This window comes from Bos grunniens, chromosome 4 (assembly GCF_055505025.1).
Source record: "Bos grunniens cultivar Pamir isolate PY7600 chromosome 4, Bosgru_T2T1.0, whole genome shotgun sequence".
NCBI lineage: Eukaryota > Metazoa > Chordata > Mammalia > Artiodactyla > Bovidae > Bos > Bos grunniens.
Genome location: NC_141168.1, coordinates 26,541,810 through 26,562,581, shown reverse-complemented (window position 1 = coordinate 26,562,581; position 20,772 = coordinate 26,541,810). Strand labels below are relative to the sequence as shown.

The window sequence follows — 20,772 nt, the reverse complement described above, 5'->3', positions numbered from 1 at the left end:
ATAGCAAACTATATTCAATATCCTATAAGCCACAATGGAAAAGTGTATTAAAAAAAGAAAATATATGTATAACTGAATCACTTGGTACAGTAGAAATTAACACCACATTGTAAATTAACTATATTTCCATAATAAAAATAAAAGAATGAAGCTTCAATAATGTGATGTCACCAGGGACCTCAAAAGTGTAAGTCAAGGAAACAGCCATGGTGAAACAAGCCTGAATTGTTTATCAAAACTATCTCTAAAAGAATAAGGTGCCTGACTCCTTGTACAAGGTCTGGAGATGACATTTGGCATCAATACAGTTTCCACACTATTTTTCAATTAAATCTAATTTTTGGTTTGGTTGAGTTCAAAACTACATAAAAAAGAGAACCAAAAAGGGCTCAGTAAACATATTCTTCAGTAACAAATGGGTTGGAGCCCAGTCCCCATTGTCCCTGCTGAACCCCATCTAGGTGTGATGTGGAGAGCAGAACCTGCCTGGAAGGGTCAAAGTGCTAATAGGGGCTTGGCTTCTAGTCCCAACTCTGCCTTTTAACTGCAGGCCTTGATCAGGTCACTACACTTCTGTGGGCCTGTTTATTTACCTGCAAAGACAGAAAGCTGGACGACATGATCTCCAAACCCCCTACTCTTATTTCTGTTTGTAAAAGGACGATCAGTTCTAAAATCTAGGATTTAATAACAATGGCCAGAGCTCTGAGAACAGAGAACTTAAAGAGAAATGGCCAATGGTTAAGTCCATTAAGGAAATTAATTCTGTGAGGGCACATTTTAGGTACAGAAGTATTCTGGAGAATGTAATACAAAGCTTCTAACATGCTAAAATACCACAAAGAGATACAAAAATCTGCTGACTATTCCAAAGTAGGCAGAAATGGCGTTTATAACCCTGCCACTGAGAAACAAGCACAGCCAGACCAACTCTACCAAAAAAACAATTTCCACAGTACAGTCATCTCCTCCTACACCAGTTTTTTCTATTGTTAGAAAAATTACCCGATGCAAATAAATGGAAAGGGGTATGTGTGTGTGTCTATATATACACACACACACACACATATACACACATATATATACACACACGTCCTTTACATTTGTTCTTGGACAAGCTGTGGGAAGCATTTCTGGCAAAGCTATTTACATTCTGGATAATGATGGCAACAGTGGAACTTTTGCACAAGGAGGGGAGGAGACGGATAAAGAATAAGCTAGGAATTCAGGGAAGGAACGTTCTCAGGACTGAGCGTGTTTGCCCTGGCACGTTTTCCTTCCTTTTGGCAAAGCTATCACCACCCTAATGAATTTGTCTGCAACAACAGAATTTTCCCAACACTTGTTTCCATTCGACCAGGAACTATTTTGAAGATATTTTAAGAGAACATGTTTTGAAAACTGCTTTTATGGAAACATGACAAGTGGAAGCAGCAAGTCATTTTTAATCCACGTAAGATTTTATTCACTACCAGACATGTTCTAATGGTACATTTCAGTGATTTGTTCAGATAAAATTCAGAACTCGTTCCAATTTTTTGGACAGTTATTCTCTGGTATGGCTCAAGCACTTATAAAAAGGGGGACAACAGGTACAAACGTTTAGCTGAACAGCTTACCCCCTCTGTCCTCTTATCTTTTATCAGAAGGAAATCAGATTTGTAATTCTGGAGGAGGAAGCCAAACCATGCTAAGCTGATGCAAAACTACACATCTTAGAAAATAAAAGCACAGATTATTAAAACAGAAAAATATGCCATGCTTTTGCTTGTTTCACTCACTCCAACACTCAACTGCTCTAGAGTTGACCCACAGGCTAATAAGCAGAGAAAGTAAATAATACCGTGCCGAGTCATGCTGAAAACGTTTTTTTTTTTGTTAATTTCAGACTGTTTCTGTATCCAATCCCAGGAGGGGATCTGTACAAAGTTGTACACACTTTCAAATAACTGATACTGGATCAATATGTAAATAAAGGAGGCAGAAATTAACCAAATTTCCATCTTTGTTCCTTTTATTCGTGGGGATATTTTTAGTGATCAAATTTGTGGATAGAATGAAATACCAAGGGCCAATCACCTATTCAGAAATTGCATCCAGAATAATCTTGAAATGAGAGGTCAAACAAGGTGACTCATGAAACAAGGTAAATCCACCCTAAGGTAAATGGGTGAAAAGCACGAAAGGCAGAAATGAGAATTTTATCCTAGAGAAGAAATGAACCTGGACTTCAGATGGGCAGCTGTGGCTGATACAATTTAATTATAAGCTTATGAATCTCTGTGAGAAAGTATTAAGTTACTCTGGTGTTCCATCTTCAGGACAAATACCCACATAAAGTAGACCATTCAGAATAAAAATGATCAATTCTCTATTTTTAAAGTAGATAGAATTATTTAAAATATATTTATTAAAGATTAAATCCTATCTTCCCTAGCAGTGTCTCAGACTATAAATTTTTAAGGGCAATAACTTGGGTCTTCATTCCTAGCGTGCAGGAGGTAACTGGAATTAGGATGCTCCAGCTGAAAAAGGGGTGTGGATGCTGCCAGCTTCATGGCGACAGCTCTGCTGCCAGCTTTGTGCATCAGTGCATCCTCAGATAGATTTTTCAGCTTACCTCAGACAGCCAGGCCCAGCCCGTGGCAGCCTGCACCCAGGCAGAAGTCTCTTCCGAGAGCTGAGCCTTTCCTACTCAGGACAGCTGGACCTGGGCCGGTCTCTTCTTGGGTGAGGAACCAAGCAAGGAGCTCACTCTCATTGCCCTGTGTCATGGGAAATTCTGAACTGATCTTGTGTGTGTTCAGGAGATCTAAACTCAACAAGGGGTCCTCTTTTCTGTTTCTTCCTTTCTCTCTGATAATATAGAATCTGAGGAATGGGCTGGATGGATAAGAAAAGTTTATTTATAACTAAGAAAAGGTGAAGTGTTATCCTTCAACAGTACAACTCTTCTACCAGCCTAGTAGATTACCAAAACCTACTCTCTGGCAGTTCCATTTTTTGGAAGATCGCCTTCTCTTTCCTGTCTCCACAGTTTATCTTTCACTCTCCTGGTCACTCATAACCACACTGACTCAATCAGGCAGGATTTATTTTCATGGTCAGAGGCAGGGGAGTATGAGCAGAACATCCTGGACATGAAATTTCAAGACTTAATTTCAAGTCTCTGCCACTTACTATACAAAGTTGGGGTTAAAATATCAGGCTCCAGTCAGGCTGCCTAAGTTCCACTTAGACCTACTGAATCTCTTAGCCTTTCTGTCTCCTTGTTCATAAAGCTGGGTTAAGTAATGGTATCCACACATCATAGGAGTGTCACCAAGATTTAATGAATATATGCAGAGCATGTGACCAGTAACTGGCACACAGTAAGTACTCAGTAATGTTACTATTAGCTGACAGAGTTCAGGCACATAATTTCATATCACTTTCCTCATCCTAAAAATGAAAGTATCTGCCCCAATATAACCTTCTCTTAATCCTTCAGGAATTGTCAAGCGCATTAGAAGGTATTTTGATTATGGGATATTAGTTTGTTTTTTTTTAATAACCCTATCACACTGGAAATGGAAAATACATCTACTCTAACATTTATTATTAAAAAGACTGTTCTGATTGCATTGGCATATGGCAAGAACACTGGAATGGAAGCTAGAAGGCAGACTCTGCAACTAGTCAGCAATTCTGTATCTCTGCCTTCCTAGGTCTCATTTTTATCATCTTTCAAATAAGGGAACTGGATGGTATAAAACACCAAAGTTCCTTCTAGCAATATGGTTTTCACCAACCATGGTATTCACAAGAATATGAACAAAATCTTCAACTGCATGAACAAGCTTTCCCAAGGGAACCAAGATATTATTTAGTTTTTAAAGTTTTAAATGAATTTCATTTAACTAAAGAAAAATGAAGCTAAGAATATATGTTTTCATTAGACCACCAGTCCTAAAGGGAAAGTGAATTTTATGCCCAGAAAATGTCAGAATAACTAATCAGCTCTAAAGCTAGAGGTTATCTACTATAGTTAAAGTAGGACCTGACCTAAACAGTGAGTGAGGTAGGATTTCTATGCAGCAAATGGAAAGACTATATAATCATAAATTGCCAAAGGTAGAATTAAAACTGACATCAGCCAGCTTCAGGAAGGAAATGGGTGAATCTTCTCACAGAGGCAAGCAAGAATAAAAGCAAAGCTACCCCTCAGAGGTGACATGGGAAAGGGAAATGAAACCGACTACTATTTTTACTCTGGCTATACAGCAAGATGAAGCTAAGTGGACTTAGATATTGCAAACTGTGCACAACAGGTTTTTCAATGAAAGGGCCAATTTGGCAACTGACTTCTGCCATCACTGAGAACTTCAGCACTTGGCCCCCAAGTTTCTCCCCCATCAACTCCTATCATTTTTAGTGATACAACTGCCTATACAGAGCATCCTCATCATACCCTAGCCTTTCAGTTATCTCAGCTTCTCCTCAATGATCTTTCCTCAGTTCTATCTCATTCACACTCCCAGGACATGCTTTTGAAGTCTGTCATCCCTACAGACGGCTTCACTTTCAAAATCACAAATTCAGACATCCCCTCTCCAATGACAGTCTCCTATCCTTGTCAAAGCGCTTCCCACCCCCATGAACAATTCTTTGGCCTGTGAACTCTAATCCACTGGCCCTCCCCTTTTTCTACCTGTGTATGTGCACGCATGCACATGTGCTCAGTCATCTCTGACTCTTTGCAACCCTATGGATTGTAGCCTTCTTCCTACCTACCACCCTATTTTCACTCCTTCTCCATACTAAGTCTAAAAGCTATCACCATCATCATTCTCTAGCACTCTACTAATTCCCTGCCCTCTCCCCTCCAAAATGCCCGTCTACAATGGAAGGACACCAATCATTCACAACTGTCTATACTTGGACTTGAGGATGCCACTAAATAGGCATTCACTCACTGACTCAAACAATATTCTTCTGCAGAACAGGCAATGCACCAAGTCCTGAGTTGGGGAGATAGATTTTTAGTGAACCATACCCAGGGACTGTCTTCATGGAGTTTGTATCTACTGGGTTGGCAGGGAGAAGAGATGTTAAGTAAACAAATGTACCAGTTTTTAAAAATACACTCTATAATCTCTTGTGGACTCAACATTCCCTATAATTTTCCTCTCTCCTTTTTGTAGTAGCTTGCTCCCCCATCCTCCAATGACTTGTACATTTTACCAGTAGGTTTCAAATCTCTCCTTCCCTTTGGTCCTCCATTTCTCACTTAATAGGACTTAATAGCCCTGTGTATTTTTCATGCGAAAGTGGGTGCTAATCAGCAGGACCCCTCATTGTCCCCAACAACCCCCCATGCTAATTTCTCCTGTCTGAACAGCTTGCTCATATGTCCATGGTCTTCTCAAGTACCAGTCCTATCTTGTCCCTTCCTACAGTGTCAAAGGCACCACTCCTTCATCCTCCTCCTGACCTCAAACATCACCAAGCTTTCCCTCTCTTCTAGACAACTCCCTACAATGAGCATATAAACATCCTTTGAAAACTCCAAGAAATAGAAAGCAAAGCCTTCCTTTTATCTTCCTCTAGGTACTAGCCTCCTTTGTATGCTTTACTTAATACAGACGGATTTCTTCAAAGTAACGTGGATCTACATCACAGATTTTCAACCTTGGCACCTTGATCCAACCCACTAGTACCTCTACTATTTCCCCACAACAGCAGAGTGGTCACTGAACCTGTTTAAAACACTGCAATGATCTTTTCCATTACATTAAAAATATAACTCAACCCTTTAATCTGGCCTACGAAGTCCTAATAGGGCCTCGCCCTGCCTACAATTTGGACCCTTTCTCGTATCTCGCTCTCTATCCAGCCTTCCAGCCTCATCTCTCTTCCCTGAGCATGCCAGCTAAGTTCCTGCCTTAGTGTCTTTGTCTTCACAGTTTTTCTGCCTAAAATGCTCTATCTCTGACCTTGGAAGATTAGGGCTGGCTTTTTTCCCCTTTTCATTTAAACCCCGGCTTAAATTTATTTTGTCAAAGATCCCTTTCCTGAACACCTAATCTAAGACAGCTATCATGACTGTCAATTCTATTACATCAATTCTCTAAATAAACCTATCAAGACATTAAAAATTTTGCTTTATCAGCCCCCCATCCTCATTTTCCCCAAAAGGATTTAAGGGTCAAGAGACCAATCTGTTCACTTCTGTGTCCCTAGCACCTAGAATAATGCCCTGCACATAGCTGGTAGCTGACAAATTTGTGGAGCTGATTTGAAGAAATAATATAAGCTGTATCCATTTTATGAGAAAGTAGGTTCTACCTCAGATGCCAAACATAATCTTTTCAAAATCATATCCCCAAAAATTTCATTTTCACAACACCAGTAAAAAGAGAGCTTTTAACAATGGCTTATGGTCTCATAGCATTAACATTTTTTTTAAGGAAATTCTTCTACTAGAACCTTGTTTCTATTGGAATTCAAAAAATATAGATCACTACACAGTAGCACTTAAGTAACTATTTTTAAACAGGAACTACATTCAAACCCAAAGTTATAAAAGTAGAGAAGTATACTGGTGATCTTAATGGACTTTAGCTTCCTCAGTCTAAGAATTCATTCTATTTGTGGAAATACAGTGGTTCAAATCAGTCTTTGTTAAATGACTGACCCCAAACCTCTCATGAATGACACTCCTCTCTATTTCAAATCCTGGTCCACTCCTGACTAAACATCACTCACTTAAAGTCACTCACACTAGTTCCTGAGGAAGTAACTATACAATGTTTCCAACCAGGAAGATGCAAAGGAAAATGCTAAGTATTCTAAGCTCTAGAGTTAGTCATACACCATATTACAGAACTCCATTCCAAAAATACTGTGAGGTAATTTCTGGCCATGGTGAAATAAAAAGTGTATTATGCCAGAAGAGTCTCCTAAATCTGTCAATGAAAAAGGTGAAACCATTTCCCTTAACCACTGGCACAAGTAAAAAGAACATGGTACACTGATCATCAGAATACCTTTTTAATTAAGAACTGGCAGCAGACTGGGAAATTCAGAAGGAAGTCTGAGAGGTTATCTAGTCTAGTTTCCTTTTGGAACAGAATGACCTAAAACCATTCTATTTAGATGATAGTCTGAACTAGTAAAGGCCACTGGTGTGGCTCAAAATAGCATTCTAATTTTTGTTATTGCCCATGACTTTCATTTTGTTTCTATTTACTTAAATGGATTTGACTACCTCCTGCCATATGCTATTGACATCAATTATACTGTGGAATGAGCTTGGTTTTCCCCTAGCCATTCTATCAACACTTGGCAAACCATGATGTGGTCTCTCCAGAATCTTGCTCTCAACCAACCACTCCTTTTACACAGTCAGCTTTGGTATCATCAAATTACAGTCCAGACACACAGTGCATGTAGCCTGCTCCTGGGAGAAGGTCCTCCTCACTGTTCACATGGAGATACACACATGTAGTACTTCGTACTCAGTTTCTAGACTTGTTAGCTGGCTCTTACAACAGTTTTCCATTTTAAGAAAGTATCAATGGTGACAGAGTTCTTGAGCTTGTCTTAAGGTTACTTACAAAAGATTCTGTAATACTCTATAGTTCTATCTGAAATCAGTAGAATGCATGTCTCTTAATATATTAGCCAGTAGTCATTTAAAAATAAGGTTCAATCACAACTTTAAAATATTCTCTAGAATGCTATTGTTCAAGTAACATAGGTAGATCTGATGGATACTAAGGTAGATCTTGAAGTGACCTTTTCAAGACCTTTAGAGGCTAAAAGCCTTAAATCCAATATTTTATGTCATATTTTATTAAAGACATAATTTTTACCCCTTGGGTTAGGTTTATCAAAGGATTACTGTTATTAATAGCTACAAAGGGGTCTTTTTGGTTCACATGAAGAGAAAAATGGAACAAAGGAGAACAAGTGGAAGAGTCAGACTGAAAAAAGCAGGTAAGAACTGCTCAAAGTAACAGGACAGGACAAGGGAAAAGGGGAAGGCCAAAAGGAGAGGAAAGGAGTGGAGAATGGTTACATGGAAAGGTGCAAAGATGCTCCAAGAGGGAGTAAACCAAACTGAAGCGAGAGAGACAAAGGACACAGCATGTACACTTACACGCTGCTGCTGCTAAGTCGCTTCAGTTGTGTCACACTTACATGCACAAGGAATTAAAACTGAAGGAAAAAAATTAAGGGGAGTGGTGGGAAACATGGGGGCCAGGAGGCCCTTAGCAAACTGAGAATTCTGACCAAGGACTGCTTGATGGCTTTCTGGAACAACAGACAGGTAAAGCACAGACTCAGACAAAGATGCAGACAGGACATCCGAAAGACACACACTTGCCCTAAGTTTCTTAAATACTTACTTTTATAATAAAAGGGAACTTCGTATAGACTATTTGGGAATTACAGGAAAATGGCTTTAATTCCTTTAACAGCAATGGATAACTATAGCCAAAATTTGGCATTCAAACTTGGTGTTTGCATAGAAAAAAATTATAGTTACACTATTTTATCTTTTTTTTTTCGTTGTGCTGTGTGCAACTTGCAGGATCTTAGTTCCCTGACCTGGGCCCCTGGCAGTGAGAGTACCAAGTCCTAACCACTGGACCACCAGAGGATTCCCTCTTGTGTGTTCTTTCATTAAAGATGGTGTTAACTATTTACAATAGCTAGAACATGGAAGCAACCAGACGTCCACTGACAGATGAATGGATAAAGAAGTAGTGGTACATATACATAATGGAATATTTCTCAGCCATAAAAAGGAACGCATCTGCGTCCTAATAAAGTAGATGAACCTAGAACCTATTATACAGAGTGAAGTCAGTCAGAAAGAGAAAGATAACTATTGTATTCTAACACATATACGGAATCTAGAAAAATGGTACTGAAGAATTTACTTACAGGGCAGCAATGGAGAAACAGAGAATAGACTTATAGACATGGGGAGAGGGGAGGAGAGGGTGAGATGTATGGAAAGAGTAACATGGAAACTTACATTACCATATGTAAAATAGATAGCCAACAGGAATTTGCTGTATGGCTCAGGAAACTCAAACAGGGGCTCTGTATCAACCTAGAGGGGTGGGATGGGGAGGGAGATGGCGGGGGAGGTTCAAAAGGGAGGGGATGTATGTATATCTATGACTGATTCATGTTGAGATTTGACAGAAGATGACAAAATTCTGTAAAGCAATTATCCTTCAATTAAAAAATAAATAAAAAATAAACATAGTGGTAAAAATATTAAAATATAAGTAATGGCTGTAAAACATTTTGTCCATTAAAATGTACTGTAATTTGGACATTCCTGGCAGTACCCAGTGGTTAAGATTCCATGCTTCCACTGCAGGGAGCATGGGTTCTCTCCTTTGTTGGGGAACTAAAGGTCCTACATGCTATGTGGCCTAAGAAAGGGGGGGGATAAAAGGAACCAAAATTTAACTACTTTATTTATCAACTGAGTCGTTAGGTTGCTTACAACTTTTAAGTTTTAAAAATAACACTGCAATTTACATACTCTTGTGCATTAATCTTAGTGTACAGGTCTGAATATTTCCTTATTTTAAGTAAAATCATTCAAAGGATATAAAATTCTATCAATATGTACTGCTAGGTTGGCTGTATCATAATACCTTTGCCAACAGTGTTTAACTTGCCAATTTACAAAGTCATATATTTTCTCATTTTTCAATCTTTGCATTCTTTGGATTGGATACAAAACTATTTTGTATCCTATGCTAATTGGTTATTTTTCATTTTTAGGAAAACATTGCTGTATGTGACGTCTTTATACATGGGATCACTCATCTTTATTTCCCCCCAGGCAGCAACTGCAAGTCTGTTTCCTTAGATGGGTAAAAGCTTTTTCTTAGTTGAGCACATGTGTAATGACTGAAAAGTGTGAATCTAGAGAAGTACGGAATATGACAGTCTCCGCAGCAATTTCTTTGGATAGAACAAAATCTTCATGGACTGGGCATTACTTGCGGTTTTGAAAGAGTATTTATAAAGTCCTTATGTTCACCTTCACCTCTCTGAAGCTTTGTAAAGACTCTATTCTCAATACATTAGATACAACTTGTGTAAACATCTATCTCCTCCATATATTCTCTTCCTCAATTGAGGTGCTGAGTCACACTTCTAAAAAGCAATGAAATGCTATCATTAGAGCAAATGCAATATTTTAAATACATTGATATTTTTTCCCTCCCATCTGGTGAAAGCCGTATATACAGCCTTCCTAAGTATCTGGTGGAATGCCATATATCATATATCCTGAATATTTAATACACCGATCAATACCAAACATGCACAGTCCATTTAATTACATTATCTCATTTTCTAGAAGAGGAAACAAAAAGCTAAGTATCACCAGAGTCAAGGAGAACTGGGGCCAGAACCATTCTTTCCTGATAACCCGTCCACTGACCAATCAGACCCTCCTAACTACACGGGGACACGCCCAGCAGTGCTGCTCTCACTCTAGTTTCTGAATGAGGAGAGCAAAGTCTGGACCTTCAAACAGACCAGAACTCAGTGATTCAAACATGATTTATATCAAAGCAGTCTCTCTGGAAAACGATGCAAATATTTCAATGATGTTACAACTGATTAAAGGAGTTTTAGAATTTCTTTCTGAAAGAGCCCAAAGGGCCAGTTTAAAAAGTAAATCATAACTCTTAAACTTCAGTCAGTTTCATAATCATATATCATTATAGACTTCAACTGATGTTACTCAGTTTTTCAATTCATCTTATTCTCTGGAATTAAATGACCTTTAGCCATTTCAAAAATTTATATCCAGCTTCAAAGCATCAAGACTTGCCATCACTCATGATATTCAAAGAGAATGTAAAATTCCAAAAGATGAGCTTATTAAGATGTTTGGAACAATGACGGCTTTGTAAGAGTAAGCTGGTAACTTCCCCAGGAGGCTGTTAATATTCCTTCTCTTTCCAAAGAGGAGTTAAGATGTAAGTAAATTAAGGAGTTAATTTACTTACTTAAGGATGAAAATTGTTTTTAAAAGGACTTTTTCAGTTACACGTCAAGCAGTCAGGTAACTATTGAAAACTCCCTTAAACTGTGTTTGGAGTTTACAGTCTACCTGTAAAAGTACATTGCATATACACTTAAATATTTAGAGAAAAATGTTTTAAAATACATTTTTACGTACTTTATGTAAATAATAATATCCACTGAGGGACAGGATTATAAGACATTTTAGTTTTTCTTTAGTTTTGCTCACCTGGACCTTCTTACATTCTTATAGATAAGGAGCATTTATACAACTAAAAAATATACATAGCAACATGAAACAAAAAAGTATACATAGATATATATTTAAAAACCCCAAGCAAGACCTAATCATCAAAACACTTAATCTATGGAGGCAGGGTTTAGAAAGAACAGTGAGGTTGGATTTATCTTATCTCCTCTTCTGTATAGTTCTGCAGCTATCTATACAATTCAAAAACAAACCCTTGCCTACTCTGCAGGACCCACTACCTCTCAAAATGTTTAAAGCACATTGCAACAGTAATTACATTGTTGATGACCTGAAAATGGGTCACCCCACATGACTGATTAAAACTCTTACACAATCTTCCTCTGGAGGAAACAAGGATAGCTTGTAAAATATTTCAACTAGATCTACTTCCCTAAGAGAAGATGGTACATACACATTTGTAGGTATCATCAAGGTCTAAAAGCACACAGAAAGGGAAAGGAAAAATTATCAAGAAGTTAAGTTAGCCTAGTCATTTGTCCTAACCAATTTCATGTTACATCATTAACTTAAGAAAGTACAGAGGCTTCTGTTGCATCACTAGTTAACAAACAATGTCTGAAGTTCAGATAGTTTTGCTTTGAAAGTTATGATGAAATAACTGTTACCTGGAAACAGGCTAAGATTTGAGAATCTTACATTTCTGTAGGATATGTAATTGCACTTCTCGGTTCATTGTCAGTTTCATCAAGCTATACTGTTTCCTTTCTGACTAGGAATCTAGGGTAACAAAACTAAATTTACTGCTAGATTTAGCAAGCAAAATTTCAGTTCTATAGGTAAATAGTTACTTATGAAATATACCTGAATGAATTTATATGGTTTGGATATTCTGTTTATAAAGGTTTAAAGATTCTACCTACATTCCACCACACTAGGAACTGAGAAACAGCTGCTGTCCCACCTGTGCTAAGGTATTAAGTCAGATACACTCAGGAATTGTCTCAAAGATTCAACACCTCAGAGTACCCTTCCTATATCACCATCTGATAACTCTACAGTTTGCAGGTTCTGATAGCAATGGGAGATTTCCAATTCAATTATCCATAAACTATCTCCTCAACTGTTGTTTAGTTGCTAAGTCATGTTTGATTCTTTTGCGACCCCATGGACTGCAGCTCGCCAGGCTTCTCTGTCCATGGGATTTTCCGGGTGTGAATACTGCTGTGCATTGCCATTTCCTTCTCCAGGGAATCTTCCCGACCCAGGGACTGAACCTGTGTCTCCTGCATTGGCAGGTAGATTCTTTACCACTGAGCCATCAGAGAGGCAAGCCCATCTTGTTAATTACCAAGTTTAAAACTCAGCTAAGGGCCCTTCAGAGGAAATCACCAGTTTATTCTTAAAATGAACATTAAGAGTTCCCAGACTAAAAAGGAATTATAGATGCTCTATAGTATTTTTATAGCCTTAAATTGTAAAACATATAAAGTAGCTAGATGCTAGGGGGACAGGTCACTGCATTTGATTGGGAATTACTAACATTTTCACATTATTTATCCCAGACAGAAATATGGGGGCTTAGAATTAAAACACAAAGCTCGGAATGTCTTTGGTTCACCTCTTTTAAAAAACCCTTTTTCGGGGGCAAGGGAGAAGTGTAAATTCCAAGAGTTTTGGCATTAGCTCTGACAATTCTGAATAAGTGATTCACTGTGACAGAGAACGCTCTAAACATACTCCAATTTTATTTTCTTCTTCCTTCTTAAAATTGGCCAGTTCTTTGTAATATCTAAAAATCATCTACAGAATGAAAATTTTTAAAGCTGGCTTAAGTTAGCTAAGTTACTACCATTCTACAGTCTCAAAATATTTAAAGGTATCAAGCTCAACCAAAATATATCCCCGCAGCATCTGATGCTAATACCTAAAGTGTTAATGCCTTAATGGGGGTGATAAGTTAATATCACTAACTATGGCACAAGATGAAGGTGAGGAAAAACTGCCCCACTGAGGGTATTTTATGTAACCCTACTGAGGTTTGTTTCTATTCTACTTTCTTCAGCCGTTTAGAGGGTTAAAAAGATTTGGAGTGGAAAGAATGGAAAAAGGTACACAGAGTTGGAGTGAACAAAAACAAAAGTAGGGAATAAGGAGGATTTTTAAATGACAGAACTAGAATAGGCACTATATAATATTCATTTCAACAATCTGGCATTTAAAATGAGATTTAAGATGTTTATTATTTTACTGCTAATAGCCTGAATGGACAGTGGGTCTTAAAATTATTTAATCTGACCCTAAAAGACAGAAAAATCTAGAGTTACAGTCATTATAAGCATGCAAAGGATATATTTAAACACCTTTTATCACACTATGGAAGTCCCTCCTTAAAATTACTAAATAACCTAAGCCAAAAAAAGGGGGAAAATTCAGTTGAGCAAATACTTCTGGAATTAACTAACTCCCATAAAATGTAGGCTTGTTGTTTTTTTTTTTCCCTCCATTTCAAAATTCTCTAAGGAAAGAAAATGGGTAGTTACATACCTATAGAAGGAGATTTGAAAGGGTATTTATCAGGAAGATCCACTCTAACTTTCCATACTCCGCCTTCATACGGTGCTGAAATAAAAGCAAAAATGTTAAAACATCAGAATTGTCTCCAAATTAGAAAACAGAATCCAACTGTAAGTTAAACATTAAATTCTAATCTCTTTTGAGAATCTTGCAAATTAATTCCTTCAAAAGTCAGGGAACTCTTATAACTAGTAGGTACTCTATGTTCAAAGGTAATACTTTCCTTTAAAAAAAAATCTAGAATTAGCATAGATTCATTTTCTCTCTCAAATTTACCTGATTCTTCAAACACTGTTCAATTATTTGGTAAGTAATAGCTAACTATCTCAGTCTATCCTGTGCCTAACCCACCTCTCCCCCCAAACAACAAAAACATTTCCACAAAACCCAGAATTCACAATTTATGTTTAATACTGTCTCATAGGGCTTCCCTAGTGGCTCAGATGGTAAAGAATCCACCTGCAATGCAGGAGACCCAGGTTTGATCCCGGGGTTGGGAAGACCCCTGTAGAAGGGAATGGCTACCCACTCCAGCATTCTTGCCTAGAGAATTCCAAGGACAGACGAGCCTGGCAGATTACAGTCCATAGGGTCGCAAAGAGTTGGACATGACTAAGTGACTAAGTCACACTAACACAGAGATAAGAGAAAAAGCATATAGAATATTTATCCTAATAGCAAGATTTCCTTACTGGTTCTAGAATTCAATTAAATTTACTTTTCAAGAACTATACATATCACCATCTATCTTGATATTCACATTGTCTATTAAGGAATATAAGTAAAATAGAAAAACACATACCAACACATATACTTACTTCCTTGTGGTCCATAAAACTTCACTACAAATTCATTGAGTCCTCCTAGGATAGTAACCTCATGCTTACTCTCAATACTAAGGTGGAAGGTAAAGGAAATTACACAGGCTTTATGTTACCCAAAACTAAAGATGGTACCCCTAAGATATGCCAATGAAAGTGTTACCAACATTCTACAAGAAACCAATAAAATATAAAATATGATAATAATTCTGGTAGTTTAAAAGGCAATATATAATCCTGTGAAAAGAATATGAATGAGCTTTAGATTCAGAGAGATTGGTGCTCAAATCCCAGGACTGCCATTTGGTGGGTTTGAGGCTAGACAAAATAATGTAAACTCACTCCCTGAGCCTTTTGTTTTTGGCAAATCAGGAAAACACCATTTTACAGACCTCTGTGAAGAATAAATGGGTTAAGTATGTAATATGTGTAAGACTACATTGTGTATGTAAGTAAATGAAAAACAGGAACTTAATTTTAGCTTTTCTCCCCTCTGTTCTCTCCCTACCCCAACCTCTCCCCAATGATCCTTTAATATAAACCCAGTGTTCCCTTTAGTCAAATTCAAGCATTCAGCAAAACGCTGATTTTCTTGAACTGGAAATGCGTGCCTAAAATTACAGATTTTCTAAGGAAGTCCTGATAATTTCCTCCTGGCTTAGAGAATAATTGAAATGACTAGTGATGTAACTGTGCTATAAGTAGCACTGCCAAATGCAAAAAAAACAGCAAAAAAAAAAAAAAAATATATATATATATTTTAAACTTTGTCTGTAGTATTTATTTTCAGCTATTCTTTTCCTCACTCACAAAACTCTATCCTCCTTAGGCTGGCCTCTAGTTCTGTGTGTGTTTGGGGGCTCGAATCACAGAGCACCGGCACTTCTGTGTTCTCTTCCTCGTCAATTTTATGTGTCCTGAGACTCATTCTTTTAAGCTCCTAAGATTCAATTACAGAAACCAAAACAACCCATTTCCAGATGATAGGGCTTCTGGTCTAATTTCTGTTTTGTCTCTGCTTTGTGGTCTACCCCAATAATGACTTTAGTGATAAAAATTTTAGGTGGTGGGGGGCTTTGGGGAACTCTCAAATCCCACTGGAACATTAAAAAAAAAAAAAACAACCCACCACAAGAAGATATGGCCTCATCTTTCTCAATCAGAAGTACAAATTACATTTTAATTATGTGTACTATTATACAAAAAGAAAAATGCTAAATAAAATTTAAGTGATCTCTTAAATAGAGAAAAATGTTATTTTTTAAGGCTTGAAATTTGACTCTCCAAATCCTCTGTCCTGTAGGTCACAGAACAGAGGTCAGGTGTATTTTTGGCAAAGTCCTTGCTTAAGAGCAACTAGAGATATTAAGTAAGATAATGTAGTCTATTTGATCTCATTCTTTTCTAAACAAAAACTACTTTTAATAACATGCACATTGAAAGGATTCAAATAGCAACCACATTGGAAAATTGGCTTCATTTCTCATGGTCAGATGACACATGAATGTAAGTTTTGGTGTACTAACTTCTTCCTGGCCAGTCACACTCTTACACCCCTCTACAAATATTTCAAAGCTAATGCTAATGTAGTAAGTTAAAGTAAGTGCTTGCTTTAAAACAAAAACAACCAAAAAAGCTCCCTTGCATTAGTGAAAGAAAAAGTCAAATCTAGTTACAATAAACAAAATTAAATACAAACAATTACATTCTCAAAGAAAACAAACCAAAAAATTTTGGAGATAAAAAGGTTTAAGAATGACACCAAAGGCAGAAACCACAGGGGGAAAAACTAGCAGATGCAAGCACACATACACATTTAAACTTCTTTATTATAAAAAACCAAGGACAAAGCACAAACTAGGAAGAAAAGGCCAGAACAGCCAAGTTAAGAAAACTGAAATTAAGCTATAAAAAGCCCAAGTCATCAAAGTAGTTTAAAAATGAGATATTTTCCATTATTAATTGATAGAGATGAAGGAGCTGGATAAAACCCAGTGTTCAGTGGAATATAAATTAGCATTCCTGAGAACAAATTTAAACACTATACTCTAAAACTTAAAATGAATTTACTCTTTCACTTAAATTTCACTTCTCTGAAATTATTAAAAAAAAAAAAAACAAAACACAACACTGCTGGCAGGAGTGACACAGTTTCAACCACGTGAAAACTGCTGGCACGGTGAGCTGCACACAGATACACCCTATATCCATCAGCACTATTGGTAGTAGACAGGAAGAGCTATGTTCACCAAAATACATGTTTAAGAATGTTCATAAAAGGCCTCCCTGGTGGCTTAGTCAAAGGTAGAGAATCTGCCTGTCAGTGCAGGAGACAGAGGTTCGATCTCTGGTCCAGGAAGATCCCACATGCCTCAGGGCAACCAAGCCCATAAACCAAGATCATGGAGCCTGTGCTCTAGAGCCCAGGAACCAAAAAGCTACCAAAGCCCAGGTGTCCTGGAGACTGTGCTCAGCAACAGTGAGAAGCCCTTGCACTCAACTAGAGAGGAGCCCCCACTTGCCGCAACTAGAAAAAAGCCTGCGAGGCAGTAAACACTCAGCCCAGTCAATAAATTTAAAAAATTTAAAAAAGAATGTTCATATAGCCCTATGTGTAATATCCAAAAGTTAGGTCACAACCCGAAAGTTCATCAACAATAAAAAGAATAAATTATGGTACAGCTGGGCTTCTCTGGTGGCTCAGTGGGAGAGAATCTGCCTGCGAGTGAAGGAGACCTGGGTTCAATCTCTGGGTCAGGAATATCCCCTGGAGAAGGAAACGGCAACCCACTCCAATATTCTTGCTTGGGAAATCCCCAGGGACAGAAGAGCCTGGTGGCCTACAATCCGTGGGGTCACAAAGGAATCAGACACGACTTAGCGACTAAACAACAGTGGTACAGTCACCCAGCAGAGTATTACACAGCAATAAAACTGAACCTGGAACTTCCCTGGTGGTCCGGTGGCTAAGACTCTATACTTCCAGCGGAAGGGGTGAGGGTCTGACCCCTGCTGGGGGAACTAAGATCCCACATGCCCTACAGTATAATCAGAAAAAAACAAAAATAAAAACCACCACTACAAGTAAATGGATGAACTCTCACAGACATTACAGTTGAGTAAAAGAAGCCAGATACTAAAGAGCACATACAGTGTGATTCCATTTACACACAGTTCAAACAGGCTAAATCAATCAAGATGCTAGAAATTAGGACAGTTACCCACTAGTGGGGTCTGTGGTCATTGTAAAGGGGTTTGAAGGGGATTTCCAGAGTGCAGATTACACGTTTACACTTCCATTTATCAGTGAGTTACAAAAATGATTTGTGCACTTTCTGTATATCTATTTAATTAAAAAGTTTACTAAAAGTAAGACTATCTGATGCATGTATAATTTTTTTTACCATAAATTTTAAAAATGAAAATAATTTGAATATTTTGAGTATTTTTTTGTCTTGAATTTTTCTTTTGGCCATGCCACGAGGCTTGTGGGATCTCAGTTCCCCAACCAGGGATCGAACCCAGGCCTTCAGCAGTGAAAGAATTCTAACCACTGGACTGAAAGGGAAGTCCATAATTTAAGTATTTATGACTAGGAAACTGGTTGAAGAATTACAAGCCATTTATACAACAGGCTGTTATTAGTGTCTATTAGTGTATACTAGTGCCTTCTCACCATCTAGAGCTCCTCTAATATATGCTTCTGTTTAATTGGGAGGCATCCAGAAATAGTCAAAATGAATATACTGTAGTGCCACATAAGATATCCCAGATCTTCAACTAAAAAAACTGCAAGGATAATAATGGAGTAAGGTAGAGGATTAAATTGGAGAAGGCACTGGCACCCCACTCCAATACTCCTGCCTGGGGAATCCCATGGATGGGGGAGCCTGGTGGGCTGCAGTTCATGGGGTCACAAAGAGTAGGACGCGACTGAGCGACTTCACTTTCGCTTTTCACTTTCCTGCATCGGAGAGGGAAATGGCAACCCACTCCAGTGTTCTTGCCTGGAGAATCCCAGGGACGGGGGAGCCTGGTGGGCTGCCGTCTATGGGGTCACACAGAGTCGGACACGACTGAAGTGACTTAGCAGCAGCAGCAGAGGATTAAATGAGTTTAATAAAAGAAGTCAAACTAATTTTACAATATAAAAATCTGTAGAAGCAGCATTCCCTATCAGACCTAATTTGCTATGAATGACATTGATCTATAGCAATTAGTTAATTAATTATTTAAAAGTATGTTATCTACATGAATGTCCCCTCTAGAAACTTGAAGATATCTTTTCTATCCTTTAGGTGGATGCAGTAAATGTGAGTTTCTTTCATTTTGTGATCTGTCTGGGATTAGTTCATGCTTTTATCTATTTTCCAAAGATTCTCCTTTCGAAAAGGTCATATTAAAACGAGATTAGAAATTAATGCTCCAAATCTCCTCTTTCCCAGGATCCCAGGTATAACCCACATTCCAGAAACACTGGGTCTGTCTTTAATTACACTTATACTGTAAATTAAAGAGTTCTTATAGTCCATTTCGTATGAAAAGCTAAAAGTAAACTGAAAGAAACCTTTAAACACTTCTACAAAGTTGGTAAAACGAAGAAGCTGTGCTAAATTTATGCTACCTTGCAATGGCACAGACACTAAATCAGATGGGAAAAAAATTTTTTTTAAGTTTAGTTGAAAGAAAAACACTGCATTAAAAATAAGTCATTCCATCACCATGAATGAATGACTTACCCAGAAAAACTATAAAATTACTTGACTACTGTTACCATGTGTATTTACGGTACAGGCCATGAGTTTCTTTCTGCTCTCTGCTGTAAAGTCAAGGGCGAGGAAGGCAAATGAGAAGGCAGGTTACAATGACAAAAATAATGATCTATTTTGGATATGTGCTGGTCAGACTAGTAGCCTGGCGGGAACTCACTAGAAGGTTCCTTCATTACTGTCTCACTTTCAAAGTCTGAAAATATAAGACACCCTTCAGATACTGGTCTGGTAAAAATATGTTAAATCCATAAAACCCGCATTTTACTCACCTCTAAGTTATTTGTAAAATACTGCTTTTTACTTACTTAGTGTTTCACTATTAAGGAATATCAGCATTTTCAGTAGAATAATGATCAACATTCCCAGGAACCCAAGTTCATTTCACTTTTAAAATGCCAGCCACCCACCACTTTATTTTCCCTGAATGGCACTATGATTACACAATCTAATATTTAAAGGTTAATGCCAAACTGTCAAGAGACAATTGACATTCTTAAAGAAAAAAAAAAAGAGACAATTGACATTCTTGGCAAAACGTGTCTATTGGGATTTTAGAAATGATTTTTAGTAGTTCTGGGATTTTCCAGAAAGCGAGTCAAGGGCTAAGTCTGTTAAACAGGTCAAGGATTCAGACGGCATGGTTTCCTAAATTTGCTGATAATGAGTTATTAAGATAAAAGATGGTGACCTCCCTGAGCTGTGTCCATGGCAGTAAGTGACCAGGATAAATAATGGGCTTCTTTTGTGAAGAAGGTAAAAGCTATTTGCATGGCTTTCTATCTACATGTTCAGATCAGTCTGCTTCCAACTCTCCTTGAGATTAACTACATTCCGAAAGTTCAAGAAACTAAGCAACTTTCTCTACCTAGCTTTCTTGATAAAAATATGGTATGTCTATTAATCCAGTAATGTTCAAAAATAACAAAGATAATACTTTGGGCATTATGTTTACAAAGAATCCTTCTCCTTCAGAGATATAAACTGAAATATTTATTAATTAAAACATATGTGTAGGATTTATTTCAAAATAACTCATTTAGGAGAGAGAGGTACAGAAGACAGGACACTGACCTTAAGTCAACAATTACTGTATCTGATGATCAGTACATGGGGGTTCATTATGCGTTCTCTCGCATTTGAAATTTTGTTATAAGTTCTGAAAACTTAATGTAGTCAGTTATCAGAACTTTAGTATTTAACAAGCATGACAATTTAGAAGAACTTAGCTACTGTAGCTCTTTTAAGGGCTTACAAAATAATCCAATATTTTCCTGAGGTCCAATATTTAGTTTGAGGAAGAAAAAAATTAGCAAATGATCAGGTCTTCCCTGGTAGTCCAGTG

The 20,772-nt window shown here is 37.6% G+C and overlaps 1 protein-coding gene across 6 annotated transcripts in view; it reads right to left on the bottom strand.

Annotated features, from left to right (window-relative positions):
* UBE2H (ubiquitin conjugating enzyme E2 H) overlaps positions 1-20,772 on the bottom strand; it is a 101,993-nt gene that overhangs the window by 30,397 nt on the left and 50,824 nt on the right. For 5 of the 6 annotated variants that reach the window (XM_086395678.1, XM_086395679.1, XM_086395677.1 and 2 more), the window contains one exon: positions 13,808-13,882. Coding sequence is in view for 1 of the 6 variants with exons in the window: in XM_086395675.1 (XP_086251801.1) it covers positions 13,808-13,882; positions 14,656-14,732 (152 nt within the window). In the remaining 5 variants the exon portion in view is untranslated. Of the gene's footprint in view, positions 1-13,807; positions 13,883-14,655; positions 14,733-20,772 lie in introns of all 6 variants that reach the window. The other variant, XM_086395675.1, reaches the window with a different exon arrangement.